Consider the following 26,536-nt stretch of genomic DNA (forward strand, 5'->3'; position numbering starts at 1 on the left):
GTGTAGTACAAAGATCTGTGCATGTGCATTAAATAAACAGGCTTAAAAACAGGCCTCTTTCCCTAAACAGAAGAGAGTAAGGGATGTTTTCCTTAGCTTTTCAAAATGGGGTCCCCATCAGGTATCAGACTACAAGCTCACACAAATGTACCATGAAGCCAGTGATACACCTGATATACATGGATGATATTTTTGTGCTCTGGATAGATGACAAACACCCTCAAATTTCCACCACAACTTCAAGCACCACCACACATCCACTAAACTCTCTCTGGAACACTCCCACACTAGCATCAAGTTCTTGGAAAACTCAGTGAGCTTCAACAATGGAACCATACAGACAGCTATATACAAGAAACCCTCAGATCACCAGACCTACCTTCACAGAGCCAGTAACCAACCCAAACATACCAAGAAATCGGTTATCTACACCCAGGCACTCATACCACAGAATATGCTCTGAGGAGAAAATCCAGGGAATACACCTTAATACACTCAAAACTACCTTTACCAAAAACAAGGACACTCCACCGAAATACCCCAAGACAACCTGCTTCAATTCAGAAATAAAAAACCCCTCCTAATGCACACCCCTAGTTGTCACCTTCCACCCCACACTTGAACCCATATGGGGAAATCAAATAGCTAAAACCCATATATGATGGGAATCCCATCCTGAAAAAAAAATATCTTTCCTGAACCTCCTCTTCTGGCCTTCAAACAATGCCCCAACCTCATCAGAAGCAAGCTCTCCACAGACCAGGACACACTAAGTCAAAGCTGCACCAGGCCCTGCCAGAACAGATGCAAAACCCGCAGACATCTCCACTGCTACAATGATCACCACCACCCCCAACACACCTTCCATGGGTCCTACACATGCCTATCACAACATGACATACCTCATCCAGTGCACTAAATGCCCCAACAACAACTATTTGGGTAAAACCAAACAGTCACTGATCTCAAATGAACTATCACAGGAAATGATAAAAGACAACACACACCATATCACCTAAGTGGGTGAACAATTCAGAAATTGATCACTCTGACTTATCAGGCCTCATCCTGAGTGGAAAGCCTGCACAACACTTTCAAAAGACAAGCCTGGGAGCTTAAATTCATAACTTTGCTAGATGCTTTAAAAAAAAAAGCATGGTCTTAAGACAGCAGATTTATGGTTTATTGCAACAACCTGTAACCAGTTAACTCTCCTTTTTTGTCCTATGACTACAGGGGTGTTAATAGGCCACTTCACCTTCAGTGGTCCCTTAGAATATGTCCTAACTACTTATGCTACACTATCTGTTTGATCTTGTATTTAGTTGTAACATTCTAAGGCCAGCTCTACACTACAGACCTATAATCGGTATAACTACTTCGCTCAGGCATGTGAAAAATCCATACCCCTGTGCAATGTAGTTATACAACATAACCCCCTGTGTAGACCGTGCTATGTTGATGGGAGAGCTGCTCCTGTCAGCATAGCTACCACCTCTCAGGGAGATGGATTAACTACGCTGACGGGAGAAACTTTCCCATAGGCATAGTAGCATCTTCACTAAAGCGCTACAGTGGTGCAGGTGCACTGGTGTAGCTGTGCTGCTGTACATGAAGACAATCCCTAAGTACCTTTCCCATACCTGAGGAAGAACTCTGTGTAGCCTGAAAGCTTGTCTCTCACCAACAGAAGTTAGTCCAATAAAAAAAAATATTACCTCACCTACCTTGTGTCTTTAATATCTTGGGATCAACATGGCAACAACAACACTACATAAAATTATTCTGTTTGTTCACATGCAATGTTTTAAATTATTTAACAAATCATAATTAAACTGAATTAATATATTATTTCAGAGTTAAAGTACTTGAAATTGCAGAAACTTTATATAAAAATACATTTATTCATTCATCTTACCTGGTTCTATGTTATCTGGGTGCACTGATGACTGATCCATAGGTATTACAGGCTCCTACAAAATGTTCACAGTAATGGTTCATTTCTTGCCTATTAGAGTTTGTAACAATTAACTATATCTTTAGGACTGAAAATGGAAGAGCAGAGGCATTTGTCCCTTTAAGTCCGAGACTCAGACTCCTTTTTAGACAGAGCCAAGTTTAACTAGGGGACTCCAGTTCCTATTCCTTTCACATTTTACTTAAAAAAACCCAGACTATCATATATGATCGTTATCTGATTAACATATTCTAGTTAAAATTTAAAAGTTAGACTAAGCAGCATCCATATTGGCATAATTCAAATAGTTATCACAGTTTGCACAAGGGACCATTGTGATCTACTCTGATCTCTTGTTCACACAAGCCATAGAACATCCTCAAAATAATTCCAAGACCATATATTTTAGGAAAAAAATCCACTCTTGATTTAAAAATGGTCAGTGATGAAGAATCTACAATGAATCTTGATAAATTGTTTGAATGGTTAATTATCCTCACTATAAAAAAAAGTATATCAGAAATGCATGAAGGCGGCAACTATTTGGGAACTATTCTATTAATTCTACATAGATCCAGATTTATTCATACTTCAGACAGATACTGAAATAGCAATCTACTCCAGTAGAGAAAAAATAGAGCAGTGGGAATGGGATAGACAAGAAAAGTTCAAATGGCCTTACTAGTCATTTGACTAGTTCAGGGATGCCCAAAATACAGCCTGTTGAATTCTTAAGATGTGGCTGTAGTTGTCTCCTTTTTAATTGCAGGGTGAAGACAAACTGATCTGCAATGTTTTGATGATGTCTGACAGGTAATCCTAGTTATGATATTATGGGCTAAACATAGTTGACTTGCTGTGTGGCTTTGGCCAAACTGCAACTTCTGTGCCTCAGATTTTCCCATCTGTAAAATTGGAGACCTACTTTCCCACTCAATAGTGATATGTGAGGAACCATATTTTTTTCCCCTATGGCATTTGAAGATGTAGAGCATTATACAAGTAGCATCAATTAAATAAATACAGATACAAGCAACAGGCAGGGATGTACATTTATTTTTGATACACAGATATGCAAGTTGGGTGCAGGTATCAGGCTCCTGTCCAATTGCCACTAAGGTCCTCAGCATTGCAGAGTTTGGGGACCATTTCCCTAGTTACCATTCCACTATGCTATGAAGTTTTATTTCAGAATAGTTACTAGATAATTTCACTTACTGGTTGTAGTGCGTGGCGGCCACATTCAATGTTGACTAGTTTGTGGCACTTCTTGTGAACAAGGAGTTTACAGTTGATACATTTATATCCCTGACGCCCCAGGCCCCAAATTCGGTCAGTGCAGATGGCACAATGAGCTCGCTAAGATGACAAATCAACAAAATTCAGATTAAAAATAAACACTAGAAACAGGAAAACAACCAGCAGCATTTTCATTGTTTATATTACAGTAGAACAGTGGTTCTCAACCAGGAGTCCAGGCCTCCGCGGGGGGGCTGTGAGCAGATTTCAGGGGGTCTGCCAAGCAGGGCCAGCATTAGACTTGCTGGGGCCCAGGACAGAAAGCCTAAGCCCCACTGCATGGGGCTGAAGCCCGGGGCCCTGAGTCCTGCAACCAGGGCTGAAGCAGAAGCCTGAGCAATGTAGCTTTGTGGGGGCCCCTATGGGATGGGGCTCAGGGCAACTGCCCTGCTAGCTACCCCTGACACTGGCCCTGACATTTATATGCAGAAAAAAATAAATAGTTATGACAGGTGGGCAGTGGAGTTTTTATAGCACATTGTGCGGCAGGAGGGAAGGGGGCTCAGAAAGAAAAAGGTTGGGAACCTCTGCAGTAGAACACAAACGCCAATCAGGACCCCATCATACTTGCCACTGTACCCTTAAAAAAAGATGGTCTCTGCAACAAATTGCTTTCAATCTATGTATATGACAAGAGAAAACAAGTGATAGTCCTGGAGGAATTCTGCACCACTATGCTTAGGAGACAGAGGAAGATGCTGGCAGTTTATGGGAGCTGCCTGAAGTAAACACTGCCCGGAGCCCACACCCTAAACCCCCTCCAACACCTCAACCCCCTGCCCCAGACCTCAGCCCTGTCCTACACCCAAACTTGCTCCCAAAGCCCACATCTCCTCCTGTACTCCAACACCTTGCCCCAGCCTGGAGCCCCCTCCCACACCCTGAACCCCCTCTGCCCCAGCCCAGAGCCCCCTACTACTCCAAACCCCTCATCCCAGGCCCCACCCTAGAGCCCTCACCCCCTCCTGCACCCCAATCTGCTGCCCCAGCCTGCACCCTGAACCCCTCATTTCTGGCCCCACTCTGGAGCCTACACCCCCAGCCCATACCTCCTTCCACACCCCAACCCCCTGCCCTAGCCTGGAGCCCCCTCCTACACAACCCCTCAGCCCCAACTCCTAGCCCCCTCCTGCACCCCTCATCTCTGGCCCCATCCCAGGGACCACACCCCTAGCCAGAGCCCTCACCTCCTCTTGCACCCCAACCCCCTGCCCCAGTCTGGTGAAAATGAGTGAGTGACTGGGGGTGGGGGAGGAGAAGAAGTGAACAGAGGGCGGGGCCTTGAAGAAGGGGTGGGACAAGGATTTTCGGCTTTCTGCAAACAGAAAATTGGCAACTCTGCTCCCTTAGCTCTTTCATTATCCTTGACTCCCTTTGCACTGCTTTTGAGGGGTGCAGGAAATACGTTTCTGTACTACAGTTTAAAGGAATTACTACTCAAAGTTCTGTATTAATATGTCTAGTAAGGAAACTGTCAAAAAGCATTTCCTGAATTTTTGTTGTCTGTATTATTACAGACCTATTTGTTGACAGGTATTCTGAAATAAATTACCAAAATAATTGAAACTGACATTATATTGTGTTATTTTGACAAACAAAATATGCAGAATTTTAAAATATTGTGTGCAGAATTATTTCTGGTGAAGAATTCCCCCAGGAGTTAAATGGGTATAATAGATGAGGAGCACAAGGTAGTAATAAAGCTATTAACATAAGCAGCAGTTTCAGTACACTTAGAGGTGTGTGTAGGAGGGCCTCACAAACTGAGCTTTGGGCAATGCTCACTGATAGAAACAGGAAGAGGACAATCCACAAAATGAACACTAACAAAGCAACTGGGGACAAACAACCATAGAGGCGGCTAGTTAGAGGTCACTCAAGAGACTTTGGAAAGAGCTGCTTCAGTGGAACAAAGAGCAGAAACCAGACTTGGAGAGGGTCAAGGAGGGAGCTGGAGAGAAATTCCATGTGTTTGAGTCCAGTGGTGAAGGGGAGAAGATATATTGTCTATGGACCTGTATTATGCAAATACTACTCATTACACATTGCAGATTTTCTTACACCATGTTTAAATGTTTTAAACAAGTCTGAAAAAAGTACCTAAAAAGTAAATAATTTCTTACAGTTAATATGACAAATACATGCTTGTTACTTTTGATTCCTCTTACTCCAGCATATGGAGGCTGGGCTGGCTGAACACCTTAATTCTTACTGGTAAACCATAAAGAGAAATCCCTGTAACACAAGTGACTCAAACTGGTTTGTTCCTAGAGTTCAAAACAGTGACAATGCCTATTGGTAGCTCAGTACCCAGAGTGCTCTGCCAGCTCACAGCCATTTAAAATCAGTGCTGGCATCTAACCTCTGCAAACAAAATTAAAAGAATATTGGTGTTATGTACCGTTGAAATAATAAATTTTTTGGTGTGCTTTGGATTAAAAAAAAATAATCAGTGAATTTGGGTTATAATTTACCTATTTAAGTGTGTAACATTTAAATAGTCCAAGTGGCAAATTTTACTGAAAGCACAGGGTTATCAAAAGACCAAATACTAGAGATTAACCAAAAAAACTACTTACACTATAAACAAAGAAATGAGAGGTGTTGAAGCCAGAAATGTAAACTTGAGTTACTTCTGTATACTTTCTGGTTATCAGAACTTATATAAAAGGAACCACCTTATTTGATACACTGAGGGCAAAGTCCATTTTCTTTAGACAATGAACATTTTAATCTTTGGAGGCAGTAATAGTACAACTACAGAAGAGAAGGCCAGTGCATCAAGATTTTAACATTCCATTCAACTACCCATGGAAAGTCTTACCCTGTTAAATCGCTTAGCTTGGAAAGTATGACCATTTGCACAATAGAGCTTCCGCCACCGCCGGGCACCGCGACGATAAATAGATTCTAAGATAAGTAAAATACAATTATATCCATGCAAGTGTGAACATTACACCATAACACATTCATGGACACTTTATATACTAATTTACAAATAAAGGGCCCAATCCTGTAAGTCTCTACTCCAGCAGAATTTGATGTCAATGGGAATGTCTTGCCATGAACAGAAACTACAATTTAGGACTCTAAAACCTCTTCACTGACGTGAGTGCTGCCCCCACCAACCAAAACCTCCGAACCCTGATGGTAATTACAAATAATTGCTATTGCCTAAAAGCATTCAAGACTGAGCCAAGAGAATGGAGATTGTCCAGGTATTACAAATATTTGAATAAAAAACCAACTATTTTATTTAAATTGAAAGAATAAAGAGGAGTGCCCTGATTTACACTTTGTTTGCTGCACTATAATTCCCTGATATTTTAGGCCCACAGCTGCCATCACACAATGCATTTTGCACTGGCAGTACCACATTAGGACCACACTGAACCACACAGAACTGCATCTTAAGTTGTTTTTCAAATCCACTTACGTTTGGGAATGCCAGTTTCTAAAAATCTGAGTGATGTCACACTTATCATCCATGTGTATGGTCAAGCAAACCAAATAAATTTTAAATGGGTTTCATTCATACCAATAGTATGCTTTTTTATAGCTTTAAGCACCCAAGTTAAAGCTGAGGCTTTTCTTAAGAACTAGTAGAGAACTAACAATTAACACTTGGGTAACATGACCTCAAATTTCAAGAGCAGGAGCTAAACTGAATCTATAAATTGACAACCACTGCTGTACGCAGGAAGACAAAAAAAAATATGACACTTCTTTACTGGTGACAAGAACTCCAAAGATCCACCTACAATATTCAACCAGCAAATTGGTAACTGTCCAGGAGAAGCTGACATGTAAAAGAAATGGTCATGTTAGGGGGCAAGCTGGAGCAAGTAAAACAAAGAGGCATGAGTGGTTACAAATTAGGTAAATTCTTATCCAGGAGTGACAAAATACAGCACAACTTTGAGTGTAGCAAGACCTACAATATTAACTCAATGTGCCTTCCAGCACAAAAATTTTAACAAGTTCATGTTGGATGAAAACACGCAACTTGCATCAAGTGGGTTTACTTCTGTTGTAAAGGTCTGAATTGGTTCTCATGAGATTTTCTCAGCACAGGAAGCTAATTGCAAAATACCAGAAACTCTTAGTTTTCTGTAAGCTGCGTAGGAATGTGTTTGAAAGTCCCAACCTCTGGGAGACTTGTCTTCTGTGGTGTCAGAGAAAAAGTAGTCACATACCAACACTGCAAGATTCCTCACACTGCCTTATGAACATGATAAGCTGATCTGGTGGGACCACATCCAAGGATGAATGGGCAGGTCTGCAACCTTAATTTAAGAGCAGCGGTTGAATGCAAACCATTGTAAAATCAAATATATTGGGGAGCATGGGGAAGGAAAGCCTCAGCTGCATAATCCATTCAAAAAGTTATCTGGGCAAATCCAATCTTAATCAAAATATTAATTTCAATTGGCACGACGAGGAATTCCCAAGAGTATAATTTAAGAGGTAAACAGTAATTCCGTCTTCCACCATTTCATTGAATTGCAAAGCATTTTCAGCACCATATACAGTTTTCAGAGTCCATTGAAAGACAGCAACGGGAGACTGCCTGAAAGGTGCCTGAAACGTAGTTTCATTTTTGGCCACTTCAGCTAATAAGATTGGACAGCACTGTTAGTCATCATGGCTATCCATCTTTGCGGAAAACCGGATAGCCTGTTGAGAAGAGTAATAGCCACATTTCCGTTTCAATTTCTTAGGTTCTATATCAAAGCTTATCAAGAGGAAAAATAAAAAGCTACTATTTTAATCAGTTCAGCGTATGTTCTGGGATACCATACAATGACCATTTACAGAAAGTATTTCCTTTACAAAAATGCCTACTTACTATCTTCTCCTGGACAAGGCATGCCAGGCCTTTCTGGTACACAAGGGAACACTGTAAGGTAAAGAGTAATGCTTCAGATTGATCTTTTACTTCAGATATAAAGATACATTTTCAAAATATACAACAGATACGAAAAGCACTTGTATCATCTGGGAAGAAAGAGGATGTCAAGGACAATGAAAGATCTATGGTGTAAAGCCAATGAGGTTCCTTGAAAAAGGTTCTTTTAAACAGCTGCTCAAGAGGTCTCCTGCATTCCGTAAGCCAACCTGTACTGAATTAGTTCACTGAAGACCTCTTGCTATGCTAGAGGCTAGGCTTAAACAAAGAATTGGAGCCAGGAACTCCCACATTCTAAGACTATCCTGACTTCTTCTGTGACCTTTGGCAAGTAATAAGAATTCTGGCTTCATTTCCGCATGTAAAATGTGGATTACAATACTTCCCTCACAAGAACATGAATGATTAATGCAAGTTTGTTCATCTGATATTATCACGGACACAAAAACTGGCTTCAAGTACTCATCAGAAGAGCTGTATTGCTACCAAATCTATAGATCAGACTTTTACTATAAGCATTAAGTACACTTTAACATTTTTAATGGCTACATCTCAACTCATTTTTAGTCGTAGTGTCCACGTGACAGCTACAGCAGTTGCCTACATGGCAAAGTAATATTAGGAAATTGTTTAGTGTATTTTTACATGTCAAATAAGGTAACTGAGCAACAGTAACTGAGAAGCCAGCACCATGTAACCAGCAAGCTCTCTAAAGACCACCCGCAGGCCATGGACCCGAGCTCAGGAACCTCAACCATAAATACCCCACGTTATAGAATCATAGACTTTAAGGTCAGATGAGACCATTATGATCATCTAGCCTAACCTCCTGCACAATACAGGCCAAAGAATCTCACCCACCCACTCCTGCAACAAACCCCTAACCTATGTCTGAGCTACTGAAGTCCTCAAATTGTGGTTTAAAGACTTCAAGGTGCAGAGAATCCTCCAGCAAGTGATCCATGCCCCATGCTGCAGAGGAAGGCGAAAAACCCTCAGGGCCTCTGCCAATCTGCCCTGGAGGAAAATTCCTTCCAGACCCCAAATATGGCGATCAGCTAAACCCTGAGCAGGTGGGTAAGACTTACCAGCCAGACACCCAGGAAAGAATTTTCTGTGGTAACTCAGATCCCACCCCATCTAACATCCCATCACAGGCCATTGGGCATATTTACTGCTAATAGTCAAAGATCCCATCATACTATCTCCTCCATAAACTTATCAAGCTTAGTCTTGAAGCCAGATAGGTCTTTTGCCCCCATTGCTCCCCTTGGAAGGCTGTTCCAGAACTTCACCCCTCTGATGGTTAGAAACCTTTGTCTAATTTCAAGTCTAAACTTCCTGGTGGCGAGTTTATATCCATTTGTTCTTGTGTCCACATTGTTACTGAGCTTAAATAATTCCTCTCCCTCCGCTGATATATTTATAGAGAGCAATCAAATCTCTCCTCAGCCTTCTTTTGGTTAGGCTAAACAAGCCAAGCTCTTTGAGTCGCCTTTCATAAGACAGGTTTCCTATTCCTCAGATCATCCTAGTAACCCTTCTCTGTACCTGTTCCAATTTGAATTCATCCTTCTTAAACATCGGAGACCAGAACTGCACACAATATTCCAGATGAGGTCTCACCCCTGCCTTGTATAACGGTACTAACACCTCCTTATCTCTACTGGAAATACCTCGCCTGATGCATCCCAAGACCACATTGCTTTTTTCATGGCCATATCACATTGGTGGCTCATAGTCATCCTGTGATAAACCAATACTCAGAGGTCCTTCTCGTCCTCCGTTACTTCCAAGTGATGCATCCCCAGCTTATAACAAAATTTTTTGTTATTAATCCCTAAATGCATGACCTTGTACTTTTCACTATTAAATTTCATCCTATTACTATTAGTCCAGTTTACAAGGTCATCCAGATCTTCCTGTATGATATCCCGGTCCTTCTCTGTATTGGCAATACCTCCCAGCTTTGTGTCATCCACAAACTTTGTTAGCACATTCCCACTTTTTGTGCCAAGGTCAGTAATAAAAAGATTAAATAAGATTGGTCCCAAAACCAATCCCTGAGGAACTCCACTAGTAACCTCCTTCCAGCCTGACAGTTCACCTTATGGTGCTTTAATAACCAGGCATTTATGGTCTTGCCTACACTAGTACTTTTCACAGTTTGCCTAGCACCCAGGACTCTCCACTGGAAATAGTAACAGAGGAAGCACTAGTGTAGACCACTGAGCACAGTTAGACATGGTGCTAGTTTAAATCACTTCAGCCTGTCACAACTGAAGTGGAGTCAAGGCAGAAGTGAAAGCATATTACAGCAGTGGTTCTCAACCAGGGATACATGTACTTCTGGGGGTATGCCATCTCATCTAGGTATTTGCCTAGTTTAACAACAGGCTACATAAAAAGTACTAGTGAAGTCAGTACAAACTAAAATTTTATACTGACCTGTTTATACTGCTCTATATACTATATAGTGAAATTGTAAGTACAATATTTATGCCAATTGATTTTATAATTATATGATAAAAATGAGAAAGTAAGCAATTTTTCAGTAATAGTGTGCTGAGACACTTTTGTATTTTTATGTTTTATTTTGTAAGCAAGTAGTTTAAGTGAGGTGAAACTTGGGAGTACACAAGACAAATCAGACTCCTGAAAAGGGTACAGTAGCCTGGAAAGGATGAGAGCCATTGTATTACAGTATATCACCATGTATGCAAAGACTTGGGTAATGATCTATTTGAACTAAGTAGAAACTAGAAGGGATCCGGAGCAGTCCTCAAGTCCAGCTCTTTGCATTCAGGCAGGACTAATTAAACCTAGACCATCCCTGAAAGTTTCTTAAAAACTGTCAATGATGGGGATTCCACAACCTCCCCAGAAGCCTATTCCAGAGCTTAACTACACTTATGGTTTGCAATTTCCTAATAGCTAACCAAAAATTCCCTTGCTGCAGATTAAGCCCATTACTTCTTGACCTACAGACACTCTCAGAAGTGAATGCCAGATACTACATTAAATACATGGAATTTTGCCTCTTCCCCCATGCCTTCCCATAGTGAAGATAGTTAACATTAGGAATTCTGTCCTAGGAGGTAGAAAGATCCATCATTTTAGGAATCTTGAAAAATGAAACAGTAATTAGGACAACAGCAATAACCAAGTATGACTGGAGTTAGAAGTTATGATTCTTGCTCATGTGCACAGAAATAAATTGATTCCCAAATCCAGGACTGTGAAGGTATTTTCCCCTCCTTCCAAGCAGACTGGCACTGAATGTTGGGGCTGTCTCACTTTCACTGAAGCAGGGGCCAAATATTCTGTGGCACATACTATCATCATTTCTCTGGTGACCCATCACTTTCCGAAGAATTTCAAGTTTAAACAAAAAGATAGTTTGGGACTGTGGATGGAGCTAAGTGAAATTTGTTTTTCCTAATAATACAACCCCTACTCTAAAGCACTGAACAGGAAACATATGTTAGGACATTGCATGATATACATCGCTCAGTCTCTTGTGACTATAAACAGGAAAGCAGTGGTGATGGCCAGACCCTTCCATCCTTCATTTTGGTGTATTTAATGTAGTACAAGGAGAAGTATGTATCCTCCAATTAAGGAAGTGCTGACATACTACGATGGGAGTTTGGGGCAGTTTTTTGCCATGAGGCCACTGAATGTTTTTTGCCATATGAGGCTTTGATGTTTGGGATGGAGAGACGGAGAAAAGTGCAAAATAGAGAAGGATCCTCAATATTCAGATATTATGAGATAGGCCATAAAGTATCAACTTATACAGAAAAAAAAAATATGTACTGGCCCATGGGTGTAAGGAGAAAGACAGCAAGTTCTATCCTACCATGAATTAGAAGCTCTGAATCCTTGTTTAGTTCATACAACCGAAAGGCTTCCTCTAACTCCAGCTGAGAAGAAACTGTGCATGGGTCTCCTAAAAAAGAATCAATTCAATTTGAGAATACAGCATTGTGACGGAGTCCTCCCAAGACTAGCAGCACTTAATTTTAAATCACAGTAATACTATGAATATTTATGCTAGTATCTAGATTAATATTAGCAGCCTCAATATTAATATTTCAACAGTCATCCTGAAAGAATCATATTCCAGAGACGCCATCTGAACTCCCTCCAGAATAAAGAAGAAGTTAAGACCTATTTACTCAGTAACTATTTTGATTTACAAGTCTTTACACATATGACCTGTTATCACACCCATTTAGACTGGGTAGGACTAAATGCGAGCTACAGATCTAAGGGCGTGTCTACACCGTGCATTAGTGCGTACCAGCTGGGATGAAAACTTCAGTGTGCACCAGTGTGTCATGCACTAAGTGTACATGTGGGCCCTGCTGGTGTGCACTAAAAAGTTCCCTAGTGTGCACTGGTGTAGTCATGTTTCAAACAGCACAGGCACTGTGTAGACAATCTTCTTTCTAAACATCATGCTGTTCTTGCACATACATCTAGTATCTATGATGCTAGAAAAGATTATTGTAGTTGTAGCACAGCATTACTTTCAAGGGAGCTATGAATCGCATGGGAAGGCTGTCTGCTATCTCTAGATCTTTCTTCAACAAATTAGTTCAAGCTGGAAAAAAAGAAGATTCTCCTCCAGCAGGTATGTGCACTTCCAACTTCCATCAGAATCAGGACTGCCTCAGCCTCAAAAGGGATGCCCAGTAAGAGGCAGGCACACTAAAGCTCTCAAATATTAAGTGGTTTTGGGGTTCATGAGCCTGAGTAGGTACTACTTCACCACATGAGATTATTAAGATTTCGCTCAAGATTTCACACACATTCTAATATTTCATAAATGCACAATGTTAAAACTGGGTTAACTTCGCCTTTATATTTTCTCCATCCTTCCTATCAGACACAAAACCTTAAAGTGAAGAGGAAAAAAAAGGCAGCCAATACTCTAGTACTTTCCTCAAATTAACCTGGATGAAGATATAAAATGAATGATAGTCTTAAACTCAAAATCTGAAGGATGATAAATATGTAGTTGTTCTCTCCCCACTGCCCCTTGGCCCACAAGGGACTATTCGCCCTAACTTTTGCAGCATGAATCACAGCTGAATGGGGATGTCATAACAGACCTGACCATTTTTTACCTTACATTTACCTACAGAAAATGTGGATTTGACTATATTTTAATTTTCGTTCTCATGATCATGTGATTTTATCACTGATATCACATGTAATGTCCCAACCCTTCGCAATTTTTGTTGTTAGATGATCACCTACTAAAATGTTTTGGCAGCAAGTATAAACTTCCTCTTTCCTGCCAGCTATGATTTGTCAAGACTAAAATAATTTATATGCTCTTAAAGCCAGACTGTCACGTCTCACTACATCCAATGTGAGAGATTAGTTCCTTTGTGGGACATGGAACTGCCCACTCTCTGCATAAATGCATGTGCTCCAGAGGCTTAAAAAAAGGAACTATTTTTATTCTTGTGCTGCAATATCAAACCAAACCAGTTTTTCTACCACCAAACAGGAACAGAGAACTGTAACACAGGTTTCAGAAATACAAGAAGAGAATGGGCAGATGCTATTAGATATCTCTAAGGAGATTTAATGCCTATAATGCTTCTGATAGATGGTAAATGTTTCATTCTCAAAACCTGTACTAATAGCTTTTTCTAGGTGTGCCAGGAAAATACGTGCTGTTCTCCCCACCACATTCACACAATCTTTCCTTTAAACTTTAAGACGAACAATAAAAATGTTTATTCACAAAAGGGCATAGTGACTTATTGCACCACAACATAAATAGGTCACCCATCTGCTTGTATACATCCAAGGTCTAGAGTGAGAGGCTAATAGAGTGAGTAAATTTTTCTGGAAAAAAAAAAAATTATGCTAGCTCTGACATGACCTACAGATTTCAGCTGTGCGCTCCTAACATTAAGAATCATGGCAGGTTATTCAATTAAGTGCTATTAGATAAATAGAGGAAATCTCGTAAGAGCACATGAACAAAGCCATGAAGGGAGGAAAAAAAGGAGATGGATTTTACAGGGAATAAGCAGCAAGTATCCTTTCAGGAGTAACATCAACATTTGCTGTTTTGCATGCATTCAAAGAAAGTTGGAAGTAATGAATTGTATAATAGTATGCATGTGTGAAAAAAAATAGAAGTTACAATACATCAAGCTTTTTATTTTACAAGAGCTAAAAAAATTAGACCTAGTAACAAACAAAGGAAAAATCGCATAGGAGAGTGTGACTCAAATAAAACTGTTTACTCAGGCAGTTTTAAGCCATAGTTTCACTGCTTGCTTATTAAATGCCATATTTCCTGTATTATATTCCCAAGAAGCATGAATAATTTAGTCTAGTGAGCTGTAGCCCATGAAAGCTTATGCTCAAATAAATTTGTTAGTCTAAGGTGTCACAAGTCCTTTTCTTTTTTCTAAAATAATTGAAAGTAAAAGCATGTGCATTATAAGCTGTCAGTTTACATACTAGTAGTATAAACAAGCTGTATTGAGGGTATTTTAAAAAAAGCTTTGGGAAAGGAATTTTTGTGCAATAAACTAAATTACAAGTTTCTAGGAAAACTAACCTGACTAAGGGTTTTCTTTGGCAGGCAGGCAAACAATGTATACTGAAGAGCTATACTTAGTACATATGGGTGGGATTTTCAAACACAATCAGCATGGGATGAACTTTGCTCCCAGTGAAGTCAGTGGTCAGGCCAATGCTGAATGCTTTTGAAAAATCCCACCATATGAAACTAAAAGATTTCAGCATAACCACAGCACTATTAATAAGCCCAATTTTTCACCCTTCTCTAACTTAGGATAGGGCTAAAGACCGCTGGCAGAAAATACCGATATTACAATTCAGACTGAGTACAAAAATTAAGTTCCAAGAAAATTCCTTATATACAGAAGTTAAACTATTCCCTTTGCACATTTCAAAAAAAAAGAAAACTTATGGTTTTATAGGCCCTCTCTTCAAAATGGAAATCTCATCTATTTAGTTTGTACATACAGCTGTAGATATTTGTGCACAGAGTCAGTTTCTCTTTAAAAAGAAAACAGAAAATTATTTGTAGTCATAGTGTCCATCCCCAGCATGCACTCATAACAAACTTTCCACATCAGTATAATGGTAGAGGTATACTACTCTTCTACAAGTCGGCTCCTCGGAAAGATGTATGTGCTGAACTGTTACTACTGTTCCTTCATTCTACAACACCACTCTTCTCCCCTGAAGAAATAAGGTTTTGAATCAAGGGGTCTGATTGACAGCTCACAGAAAACAATGGGGGGCAGAGGGGGTCACTTCAATAGGATTTGATATGTTGCATTAAGATGCTTAAGTCCATTTCCATAGTTTAAGACTAGGGTTGGAGGAAGGAAGGGTGGGTAGGTTCTGCAACATTTGACCCTAGTGGTAGCTATGAATAAGATTACTATGTTTTTTGTTTTGAACTAATTATTTAGTATAGAATCCAGATACCACCATTATGGATGTTTTATAAATAAATACTTTCAGTAAGAAAATAAGTTTACAGAGGAAAGGGAGGACTGGTTCTCATCTGAACTCAGTTACACCTTCTTAATTTATGTAGGAGAAGGATGGAGATCTAAATTGCCACAAGACAAAACTATGTGATGTCACTTTACCTTCTTCATCAATCCATTTCATAGTGAAGAGTTGTTCATTGTCAAAGAAGCACAGGTCTCGAACCTTATTACACAGTCCTTCAAATGAGATGGAAGGTTCAAAATAGGTTATCATGATGTCCCTGAATAAGGAATAAATTTAACAAAATTATTCAAACTCAGAAACTACAATGTTGTATGCAGGACTACAGAGTTATTCATTTCCTGAACTCTACTGCTTGGTTTGCCAATGCCAAAAAAGTCTTCCAAAAAAAGTTCATCATCCTAAAGTACTTCCTTGTACTCTTATCTGTTTTAATCCATGTGTAACATGAATACACCAGTGCTAGGGAAATAATTTGGCCTTTGTAAGCCATTAAAACAGAATTAATAAGCACTCCAGTTTATTTTCCGCAATTTAGAACCTGGGCTTCAAATGATTTTATTACCTGTTTGAAAACTGGAAGAGTAATCATCTACTTTTGAAAGATTAAGATGTATGGCCCTATGCTACATCATTCCAACATGCATGCTACATCATGAAAACACCAATCACTTATCAACAGGACAGATTTTAGCTATATATGCAAGTAACCAGTACCAACAGAAGCTGGACTGAGAAGAGGGAAATGCTACAATTTATAGCTAGAAAGAAAAAAAATTCTGTAAGGTTAGTTAAGCAGTACATAAGAAGCTTGTTTGTTTCATGAATCTATATTATAGTGAAATAAAATCTATAAATTCTTTCTGCAACAAATGTGCAACAAGCTATGAAATGTTCATATAGTCTGTAGATGTACATAGCAACTGACAAGACAGAAGAAATCATTGCCCCCTTTTTGAGCTAATACTGACAGATGAAACAAAACATTAACAGTTCCAGTAATAACTGGGCAGGAGGCCAGCAAAGGAAGGATTCATGAAGTAAGTGGGTTCTAAGAAGGTATCTGAACTGGATAATCTATCAAATAGGTGGGAAACCAGCTCCAACTATTGGAAGCAGCTGGGGGGGGGGGAGGGGAGGGAGCATGAAGCAGTGAAGCAAAGAACAGGAACACAGATGGAGGAACAAAAAAAGTGTGTTTTGGGAGAAAGGGGAGTAGCAGGAAAAAGAAGAAAAAAAATTACATGAGCCATTGACAGTGAAGAACAGGGGTAGGAAACAATGGTGGTACCATAACAAAGCTCTACATGCAATCCCAGAGAAGCCAAGTATTTTTATTAAAATGACAAGCAGCTAATAGCACCGCCACTTACTTCCACAATTTATGTTTGTGGTTGATGGTTTCTATATATTAATGATCTAACATGACCTTTTTAAGCCATCATCTTCTGCCACCCTTTTTCCTGCCTTGTTTAGACCTTAAACTCTTCACGATGGGAACAATCTATGGTACTTAGCACAACGTGGCCCTAGTCTGAGGACTTGTCTACCCAGAAAAGTTATACTGTTACAAAGTAGGGTGTGTATTTAAACCACTGAACTTATGCCAGTATATTTGCTTGAGTGGACACACTTACTCTGGTATAAAACAGTGTGCCCTTTTTTGGTTTAAAGTTATGTCCTTTCAGAAGCAGTTTAAAATACTCTGGAATAAGACTGGCTTTTTTCAGTTCAAGTCTATACTGGTGTAACCAAAACTTAAATTCAGCCAGAGCTGTACGGAGCGCAGCTCCAGTAAATATTTTCAAACCTTAACTCCAGCCTGATGCTGTGTGGTGTAAACCAGCGCTTCTCAATCTGCGGCCCTCTTGGGGTCCATGAGCCAGTTTCAGGGGGCCATGGGGCAGAAGCCCAGAGCCCTGCTGCCCCATAGTTGAAGCCCGGAGCCCCACCACAGGGCAGAAGCCCTTAGCCCCCCTCTCCTCCAGCCCAGCAGCTGAAACCCGGAGGCCACCCTGACACCAGTGGGCCCTGGAGTTTTTAATAGCACGTTGGGGTGGGGGACAGAGAGTCTCAAAAAGAAAAAGATTGAGAACCCCTGGTATAAGCAATACAAAATGCATGTTTAATAAAAATTATGCAACAATTTATTTTCATGGTAATTATGACAAATTAACAGTTATATACTGTACATGGAGAGCAGGAGGAGCCCTTCATAGGCTGGCAGACCACAGATATGGGTGGCTGACAGAATATAAACTACCACGCCTTTCTGATGTAATCAATGAGGGCAAAAGTCAGTGGGTAATCGCATCTGACTTGCATGTGTGGTTAATATCTGTGTACAGTACTCAATTTTCCAACATGAATCAAAAAAAAAAATAAACGCACTATATTTTTCACAAGAAAGAAGAAACTGTCTGATTAGGAGGAGAGTGGGGAAGTTGTTCATCAAGATGAAGAAACAGCACAGAGTATCCCTGAAGAGCACGAACAACACTATGACGCACAGGAATGGGGCAGGAGTGACCTATTGCTGTGTTGGTTAGACAGCCAAGAGAAAGAATTGGGGAGGGGAGGATAAACCCATGACAAAATGTTAGAAAAAAGATTAACTGGGTTGCAGCATCTAAACAAATGTACAGTTTTCAGAGCTATGAGCAGAAATCATGGCTTGAAGATTGGGCTAATTCTTATATTTCAAGCTATGGGGACAGCAAATTAATTAATTAAAACAAATTAAGCCTCTGTGCTCATATCTTTTTCCTCAAAGTCTCAGTCACAAAGCCACAGAAAGTATTCACAGTGAGGCAGAGAAAGATAAATTGATAGCATGCCAAGCACAAGGGCAGTCGCAACATACTGAACCAACTTGCAAAGTATTCCATACTGCGTACAAACTGGTAAAACAAAATTGTCCCTCCTATAATTCTGAAACAAATTGATCTGCAGAAGTTAAACAGACTAAATATGGGGCAAATTCTCCACTCAAATGTCACCTGCACTAGCGTACAGCAGCACATTGTGAAGGAAATGAAGAAAAAATATTTTAAAATATAGCATCTTGTAAGTTCAAAAATCGCAGTAATGATTGATGAGTCAACTACTTTGAGCCAAGCTTACACTGTTAGCATCTACATATGATTTGCAACAGAGGAGATGGAGCAGCCTATGAATGTGTTTTGTTGACCTAATTGAGCTTCTAGCCACTGATGCCTCAACCATTGCCAGAATCTTACTCCAAAAATTGGATGCAGTGGGATTCACAGAGGCTTACCTAAAGGAGCACTTGATGGCTCTTGCTTGTGATGGAGCTGCAGTTATGCTAGGTCACAAGAGTGGAGTGGCTGCTCTGATACAGCTGCATTTTCCGGAATTGTCTTGCACTGCTCTGCCCTGAACACTCTGTTCACATCGCCGTGCCAGATATTCATGGAGTCAACCACTTTAAAGTGTTTATGGACAAACTGTACTCTCTACTATGCCTCCCCTAAAAGTGCAAAGGAACTTCAAGAATGTGCGGCAACTTTGCATGTAGAAATCTTGAAAATTGGGCCTGTTCTGGGAACATGGTAGGTTGCATCAAGTAGCCATGCAGTGAAAGCGATCTGGAAGAATCACAGTCTCTTTTTTCACTTAGAGCAGTCTGCAGAAGCACAAAGTAAAGGGGAAAAAAAAAAAAAAAGACATGCTCAGCAGACTCCAGAAACACTTGACATCTACATAATTTGTACTCAACCTGGGCATATTTTCTGACGCTCTACAAGAGTTTGTGGAACTGTCACTTGAGCTACAGTCCATGGAAATCAACATCCAAACTGCACAAGACAAAACTCTGAGGTAGATTTGTGTTTTTGAGCAGAGACTGCAAGCACCAGGGGAGCAAGAGAGGCTTGCCTGAGAAGCTGAAGCTGTGATGTAATTTCAAGACATCACATCAATCAACCAATCCCAATTCTACAGAAGTTTGCAGCATAGGCTCAGACGAAACAGATGAGCAATTTGCTGCTGATGTTAAATTTCTATAGCCTAGGAACTAGCCGCAGCATGCCAACATACTCCATGGAGAATGCGAAGTCCACGCTCCCTGCTATAGACTGTAACTGGATAGGAGAGTGGTAGCATGTGGGTTCAGAGAGTAGAAGTACAGTCACCAGAAGGCAATGCCAGGTCCTGTAAAATCTCTTGTAAAGTGCACCAATATCTACTGATAACATCAAGTGAATGCGGTTTCTCGCACATGAATATAATCTCTGAAAGTGCAGATCATATCAACACTACTTTTCATTAGCTTGGTAGGACTGTCTCTCACAATGTTCAATGCTGAGCCATATGCGAGATCCTAGGTTAGGAAAGGAAGACATCCTGCAACTGATCTCAGGAGTACAGTCAGAGAAGAAAAATAAAGTATGAAAACAACTTGATACAGCTGTGGAGCCTCCTCAAGCAGCTTTTTGTCTATCTGGTAGGTGGAAAGGGAGCTCTGGGAAATACTCTGAGAATTTAAGCCGTGGGTATAACCATAATAGTTTATACTAGTATAACTGGAAATACCTCATACAGACATCTCTTACATAGACAAGCCCTTAGCTGGAGCCTGTAAACCCTTCTATAAAGCAAAGAGTAAAACTGAAGCTTCACAGCAAACACCCCGTGGAGAAGAATGGGACACTCAGTGGTATTGCCTGTATCTACCTTCAGACTTTGTAACACAGCGCTGTTCTGTCATAAAGGAGAGGCAGCTTCTGCCATAATTAAGACTGAGAGTCAACTATGTTTCAGAAGACAACTATTCTAAGCCTCTGAAATCCATATGCCAGTTTGGATTGTCCTGACATTTGCAGTGGCTTATGGCAGAGTGGGGTAAGTCCCCTTCCCTCTGCTGTTACCCAGTGAGAGGATTATTGGTCCAAATTTAAACAAGGTATTCCTAAAACAAACACCCACACCCCCACTGTGCAGGAGTGAAATCTTCCAACCTGCTCTAACTAATCCTGCCACCATTAGTGACAGTTACACCAAAAAGTGAATGCAGGCTCTGGGCTGGGGCAGAGCGTTGGGGTGTGGCAGGAGCTGCAGGCTCTGGGATGGAGTTTGGGTGCAGGAGGGGGCTCTGAGTTGGGACAGAGTGTTGGGGTGCAGGGTGCTGGTTCTGGGACGGGGGTCACAGCTACGGCTTGGGGTGCAGGAGGGGGTATGGGGTGCAGGCTCTGGGAGGGGGCTATGGGCTGGGGTGAGACCTCCTGCTAGGCAGCACTTACCTCTGGCGGCTCTCAGTTGGTGGCGCAGTGTGGCTGCCACTAAGGCAGCCTCTCTGCCTACCCTGGCCCCATGCCGCTCCCGGAAGGGGCCAATGCGCCCCTGGGGAGGGGGTGTGGGGGCACATGGCTCTGTGCACTGCCCCTCTCTGAAAGCACCGTCCCCGGAGCTCCCATTGGCCAGGAATGGGGAGCTGTGGCCAATGGGAGCTGCAGGGGCGGTGCTTGCCGGCAGGAGCAGCATGCAGAGGGAGACCCCTGCCACCCCGCCCCTGAGGCCATGCTGGCTGCTTCCAGAAGCGGTGTGGGGCCGGGGCAGGCAGGGAGCAAGCCTGCCTTAGTGGCAGCCCAGCTACACTACTGGAGATCGCGATCAACTGGGTGGTGGACCACTGGTCTAGGTTTCTGGTCCTGCCACGACTTGATGACTTCTCAAGGTCCCTTTCGAGGCCTACATTTCTATTATTTGCTAACCCTTAATGGTGGTGTAAACACCTCCACTATAAAAACTCGATTTGGGCTCTGAAATTAAAATAATAAACTCTGAAAAATAAAGGCCTTATTTTACAAGGACCTGTACAAATACAGTCAGAGCGAGACCATGGCCTGAATACCTTGCATTTAAAACAAATATTCAAAAGCTCTCTTTGTAAACATTTAAGATGAATAGGATCCTCCTTCAGTAAATAAAAGAGGCCTGCTCCACCCCTGGAAGAAAAAACTTAAAGCAACATTTCACATGAGTAGCCTCTCCAACAGAGTTAGTAAATCATGAGCTACACCGAAATTGTGTTTATCACTATTGTCTTTCCTGGAATTCAATGCAGTAAAGACTCAAAACAGACTGATTCGTTATCGTATCTAAAAAGGGATGCTGTACACCTTGTTGCTGCCCCCCCACTTTTCAATCGAGATCAAATGGCTTTTCTTCATTATCCTTAACGGTCATTTTATATACAGCCTTTGATATACAGCTTTAACGGATTTAAAAATTTTTTTTTATCTAACGGATACATTTATCCCATTGTTTATTATCCCACTGGTCTCCCACGGAAGCCTAAGATTAACTACTATGCACAGTGGGGATAGAGACTAAATTCTTTAGAATCTTACATCTAGATGCTTTGGAAAAAAACTCCTCCATGCATTTATCATGCTCCCACATCAAACATTCATGCTTTTGAGGAGGTCTAATTACATCACTCAGAAAGTCACAATATAAGACTCCCAGAATCAGTCTCCTATTTAAATATTCTCATCCAGTACTAAATCGGAACTCTTTAGAGCATGATTTAAAGTGACCCTTCTCATAATGGATGCTTCAAGGTCTGGAGATCACGTACTCCTGCACAGTGAGATTTAATTGCTCACCATGCCTGAAGACCCAGTCATCCTCCTACCCAGATTAATTTTTATAGTGAAGTATTTACAGCACCGACTGATAAATTATGAAAAGAAAGTAAAAGGTTTACTCCTCTTAAGATATTCCTCCACAGAAGACCATAAGAAGTTTGGTCAAGACAGTGGAGAAAAACTTTCTGTTCTACTAACTTCATACTAACTCATGTGCTATAATTTGCCCAATACCACTATAATCCAGAAAAGAATTCTAAAATGAAGATACACAACAAAATCAAATTCAAGTGTCTGCTGAGTTATGTTTTGGCTCCTTGGTTATATATTAAACAGTTATTTCCCTTTCCTACTCAACGCTGCTATATTAATGTAAAAAAGAAAAGGCAAGTTAACATACCATGAAGCTCATGATACAGATATTTTCTTGCTTGTTCTTGGGACAAGACTACTTATGCTCTGTGGTCCTTCATTATCCCCAGTATATTTAATGATGAATTAGTTTTGATACTAGAACACGAATTCCGTTTATTTTACTATGCATTCACTCAGGATATCTTCATGATCTATTATAAACAGACTACTAATTTTCCTGGGAATTTAACTTTTCATCACTGGCATAAGTTATACTGTTGAGGGGGCTGAAGCATCTTTATCCTGTCATCTAACTGTCCTCTAAGCCTGGTCTAAATTAGAGCTTATGCTGTTGAAAAATAGGTAGAGAATTTTCTGACACTCCATCTACGCCAATCATTAAAGGTAAGCACCACTCAGCACTTCCTGCAGTCTCATCTTAACCTGGATGGATAATGGTTCCTCCTCAGGACTTGCCTTTAACAATGATAGATCTACAGGATTCATCATTGCATACAACAGCATAAATTACTGCATGACCTATTTCTAGCTGTTCTAAACCATGCCGCTAATAATTTATTCCTCTACTTCTACAGTATTGAGATCATATAGCTTTATTATTGTACAGCACGGATAACTGGTATCACACAATCGGTTAAGTACACTAAAGTATGGGCCCATCACAACGAACTTCCAATCACAAGGTGGTGAAAATGTACATGAGAGCTCACATGCTTATACAACGGGTGCTGGCTCTTTTAATTTGTTGTTGCTGAACTCTTTATTAATGTCACTGTGCAAGTACCATGTAAAAATTTTTTTTACTAGTAAGTAAATAAGAATATGGGTAAGGTGCTTAACATAGCCAAATAGTCCTATTAGCAACAGTTGTATCTCTTGCCAACTCCCACTCTGAGGAATTTATTTTATGCTCTAACTGCAATGACCACTCTAGCAAGTAAGTGTTTGAGTAAAAGATCTGTTTTATCTTGAGTTACTGTCACTGCTGAAGAAAGCTATGTTGCACACAGGGGTTCAGAGTTTCAGGTCCTCAGCTCCGAAGCCTGTAGAGGCCTGGAATAGGAGTAGGGAATATCTTGCACACTAACAGTTCCTCAATGGTGCAAGGTGAAAAGTCTGCAAGCGTGCAGGTTTGCCAAAAGTATTTTGACTGCAGGGAAGCAGAAATCAAAATAGGGGATCCCATGATGAACAAAACCCTGTCAAAATGTAAGACCTTAATACAAATCATGACTAAGGCATTCCAGTCAGATAGCTTGTTTATAACCAACTTCCTGTGTGATTCATTTTAGTTCCATATTTAGTAATGAACTACTGACTGCATTAACACCACTCAGGTAGAGTAAATAAACGAGACATTAACAATTATTTTTGAGTGATGCCAATTCAAATAATCACACCGATTGGCATAATTAAGACAGACCTTGCTCAAGAGAAGCCCAGAAACAAACTTCTTTACACATTAGGTCAGGAATGAAATTGAGTGACAATGATCAAACGCAGAAAAGGTTTATGGTGCTCAGTCTACACATGGCTTTTTAACTTTCCTTTAAAATTATGAAACTGCAGACATACCTTAAATATTCACTATTATTGAATGGCAAGCACTACAAACTTAGTAAAATTGCTGCTATAGCTTCATCCAACTTTCTGTCAAGAAATGTGATGTTGTACCTCTATCTGAAATGAACTTTCACCGATGTTTTAGCTATTTGGATTGTGATTTCTTCGGGGCACATGCTGTCTCTTCCTAGGTATCTGTTCATCGTTTAGCACAATAGGTCCCAACAGAGATTGTGACCCTACGCACTACCTTAGTACATAAATTCAAATCTTTCTAAAAATACTGTAAGTAAATCAAGCAGAATGTGCTCATTCTGAACAGTTGTCAGCTGCTGAAAAATGTATTAGAATATCTGGGAGGGAAGAGGGAAAGGTTATCCCAGGTAAATTCATATTTGTGAGTAATGCCACTGTAATGAGCACAGCTGATGATCTGGAGTCAGAATGGGTTCATCTCTTCACTTCTCCCCTGAGTGCCTCTTCCCACAAGCAGTTTCATGAAACCTGACACCACCCACCACCCCCAAGATGTTCCCTGGAGCACAATCCCTGTTAAGTTCCAACTGTGTTCAAAAGAGTGCTTAAGAACCATTTCTGAAAAATACTGCAACTGGCAAGTTTTGGAGCAACTGGCAGCGCTTCCTGAAGCACAGTTTAACACTGTCTATAGATGTATTGCATAAGCTAAGGGACAGAAGTTTAGCATCAAAAAACCACCCCGAACATTGTTAAAAGCAACAGCATAGGCAGAATTCACACTCCCCTACCTCCTACCCAGCCAAGAATAACATTCCAAAAAATGGGGCATTCCCATTATTTCACCATTAGGGAGAAAACATGAGTATTTTCAAATCACTGATTTATAAAGTCTGCCAGCCCAAAAGTTCACATTATCTAGTCAGCATGATAGTTCTCTCCTAACTTACACGAGGGTGCCCCGCCCCCGCAAAGCCCCATCTTCCTTAGATCCCCTTCAGCTTCAGTAAATACTCCTTCCTGCTTCCTCTGATTTCCCATTCTAATGCAACTCTGGAATCCCCCCATAATCACTGCAGGCACCCGCTGAAACCCTAGATTTCCCCTGGCGCCAAGCTTCTGCAGAGACTGCCGGTACCCCCGCCCTGCCTGTAGGCTCACCCTCTCCCCTGAGGCCTTGCTCCATTACCTGCCCATTCAGTGCCGGTAGCCACCACCCCAGGGATCTACAAATATCACCTACCGCTGCTGTCCCTCAGCTCTATCCCTCAGGGGGGAGGGATAGCTCAGTGGTTTGAGCATTGGCCTGCTAAACCCAGCGTTGTGAGTTCAATCCTTGAGGGGGCCAGTTAGGGATCTGGGGCAAAAATTGGGGATTGAGGACTAGATGACCTCCTGAGGTCCCTTCCAACCCTGATATTCTATGATTCTCTCCGCCCCTCACAGGCCGCTGCCCCGCTCCCGCCCCCATCCACTCCCCTACGTACGCTTCCCTGCAACCGCCCCGGCACCGCCCTCCCCCCAATCAACCCCCTGGCCCCCAGACTCCACTCCCACCCCGTGCTCCCCACCCCCCACGCCACCGAGCTCCCGTCCGCCAGGCACCCCGCCCAGGCCGTCTCACTCACCCTTTGTAGTAGGCTTTCACCCGGACCTGGTGGGCGCTCTCCCCGCCGAGGCTACTCCCGCCCAGCGTCGGGTGGGACATGATGGTGGTGCTGCTGCTGCTGCCGCCGCTACTGTCCCGCTGAGTCGGCATCTCCCCGGCCCCGCGAGGCGACCAGAGGAGCAGGAAGGGAGGAAACGAGCGACTCCGAGAGCGGCCCCTGTAGTGGCACAAGCGCCGCAGCGCCCAGGCTTCAGGAAGCTCTTCAGCCCCGCCTCCGGCCAGCCGCTACGAGCGCCTCAGAGTCAGCCCCGCCCGAGACGGGCAGAGCCCAGGGCCCATACCGGGAGGCAGGGACAAACCACTTCTTGGAGGGAGGCAAGATGAGGACAAACCAGTCCGGTGAGGGGAAGAGGCGGGATCAGCCTATACTCCACAGCAATTGGGGGAGGGGGACGGGACGACACACCACTACTTCCGGCGAGAGCAGCAAGGGGACCACCCACCCAATCCCCCTATCAATTGCCTCCTTGGTCTCCTCCAGTGCGCACCTGTTGAGGAGACTGTTCTACGCTCTGAGGAAGGAAGGGGGGGGAAACAAACACCAATCTCCTTAAACGGGCACCAGAGCGATTTATCCGGAGACAAACTGTGCAGAAAAAGACAGGAACTGCCACCACCTTCTCTCGTATTCTGTAAAGTGAAGGTGTGCT

General features: G+C 41.7%; 1 protein-coding gene across 3 annotated transcripts in view; it reads right to left on the minus strand.

Moving 5' to 3' along the window:
- PRKCI (protein kinase C iota) overlaps positions 1 to 26,249 on the minus strand; it is a 44,490-nt gene extending 18,241 nt beyond the window's left edge. The window contains exons 1-7 of one of the 3 annotated variants that reach the window (XM_084639435.1): positions 25,846 to 26,249; positions 15,830 to 15,951; positions 12,028 to 12,117; positions 8,106 to 8,156; positions 6,081 to 6,166; positions 3,176 to 3,316; positions 1,919 to 1,973 (exon numbers count right to left, since the gene is read on the minus strand). In XM_084639435.1, the coding sequence (XP_084495561.1) occupies positions 1,919 to 1,973; positions 3,176 to 3,316; positions 6,081 to 6,166; positions 8,106 to 8,156; positions 12,028 to 12,117; positions 15,830 to 15,951; positions 25,846 to 25,976 (676 nt within the window). In that variant the 5' untranslated portion in view covers positions 25,977 to 26,249. Of the gene's footprint in view, positions 1 to 1,918; positions 1,974 to 3,175; positions 3,317 to 6,080; positions 6,167 to 8,105; positions 8,157 to 12,027; positions 12,118 to 15,829; positions 15,952 to 18,969; positions 19,020 to 25,845 lie in introns of those variants that run through there. The other 2 variants (XM_084639437.1, XM_084639436.1) reach the window with 2 other exon arrangements.
- Between the last annotated feature and the right edge of the window lie 287 nt (positions 26,250 to 26,536).

The sequence above is a fragment of the Lepidochelys olivacea genome (genome assembly GCF_965140295.1).
Source record: "Lepidochelys olivacea isolate rLepOli2 genome assembly, chromosome: 9".
NCBI classification, from domain to species: domain Eukaryota; kingdom Metazoa; phylum Chordata; order Testudines; family Cheloniidae; genus Lepidochelys; species Lepidochelys olivacea.